General features: G+C 41.5%; 1 protein-coding gene across 1 annotated transcript; it reads right to left on the bottom strand.

The window, feature by feature from the left end:
- Positions 1-4: 4 nt before the first annotated feature.
- Positions 5-901, bottom strand: LOC103584720 (olfactory receptor 5T3-like; the record flags this gene model as incomplete). The annotated part of the gene is made up of 1 exon (XM_008565613.1): positions 5-901. A coding segment is annotated over one exon (897 nt), but the record flags the coding sequence as incomplete, so codon positions are not given.
- Positions 902-905: the final 4 nt, after the last annotated feature.

Below are 905 nucleotides of genomic sequence, written 5' to 3'. Positions count from 1 at the left end.
CCTCAAACCATCTTTTCATGGCCTCTTTTACATCTTTGTTCCTCAAACTGTAGATGATGGGATTGAGCATGGGAATCACAATGGTGTAAAATATCGAAACTATCATATCGTGCTCCAAAGTATAGCTGGAACTTGGTCTCACATACATGAAGAGGATGGTCCCATGATAAATTGTCACTCCAGTTAGGTGAGAGCCACATGTAGAGAAAACTTTTAGCTTCCCTTCAGCAGAGTGCATCTTCAGAATGGCCACCAGAATGAAACTGTAGGATATAAGGACAATCAGGATAGTGACTATCTCAATAGATCCAGCAAAGTAGAAGAGTAGAAGTTGGTTTATGTGAGCGTCAGAGCAAGAAATAGCAAGGAGAGGAGGGAAATCACAAAAGAAATGTCTAATTACATTGGATCCACAGAAGGACAGGCTGAATGTGGCCACTGTATGTGTAGTAGCATTTAAAAAGCCACCGACATAGGAAGCAATGATGAGTGGCACGTAGACTCTGGGTGACATGCTCACTGAATACAGAAGTGGGTTGCAGATGGCAACATAGCGATCATAAGCCATTGCAGCCAAGAGGAAGCATTCCGTGGTTCCTAAAGTAGTAGCGAGAAGCATCTGTGCTGCACATCCAGATATTGAAATGGATTTATTCTCTGCCAGGAAATTAACCAATGTTTTTGGAGTGACAGCTGTAGAATAGCAGGCATCCAAGACTGACAAAACACTCAGAAAATAGTACATGGGATTGTGGAGCCTGGAATCCTTAATGACCAATACGACCAGTCTTAAATTTCCTACCAGAGTAAAAAGATAGATTGCAAGGAATAGTAAAAATAGGAAGACTTGCAGTTCAAAATCATCTGTGAAGCCTGTCAGTATAAACATGGTGACTTTGGTTACG

The sequence above is a fragment of the Galeopterus variegatus genome, unplaced genomic scaffold, assembly GCF_000696425.1.
Source record: "Galeopterus variegatus unplaced genomic scaffold, G_variegatus-3.0.2 Scaffold90135, whole genome shotgun sequence".
NCBI lineage: Eukaryota > Metazoa > Chordata > Mammalia > Dermoptera > Cynocephalidae > Galeopterus > Galeopterus variegatus.
Note: the sequence above shows the minus strand (reverse complement) of the source record. Positions and strands in the feature narration are given on the sequence as shown.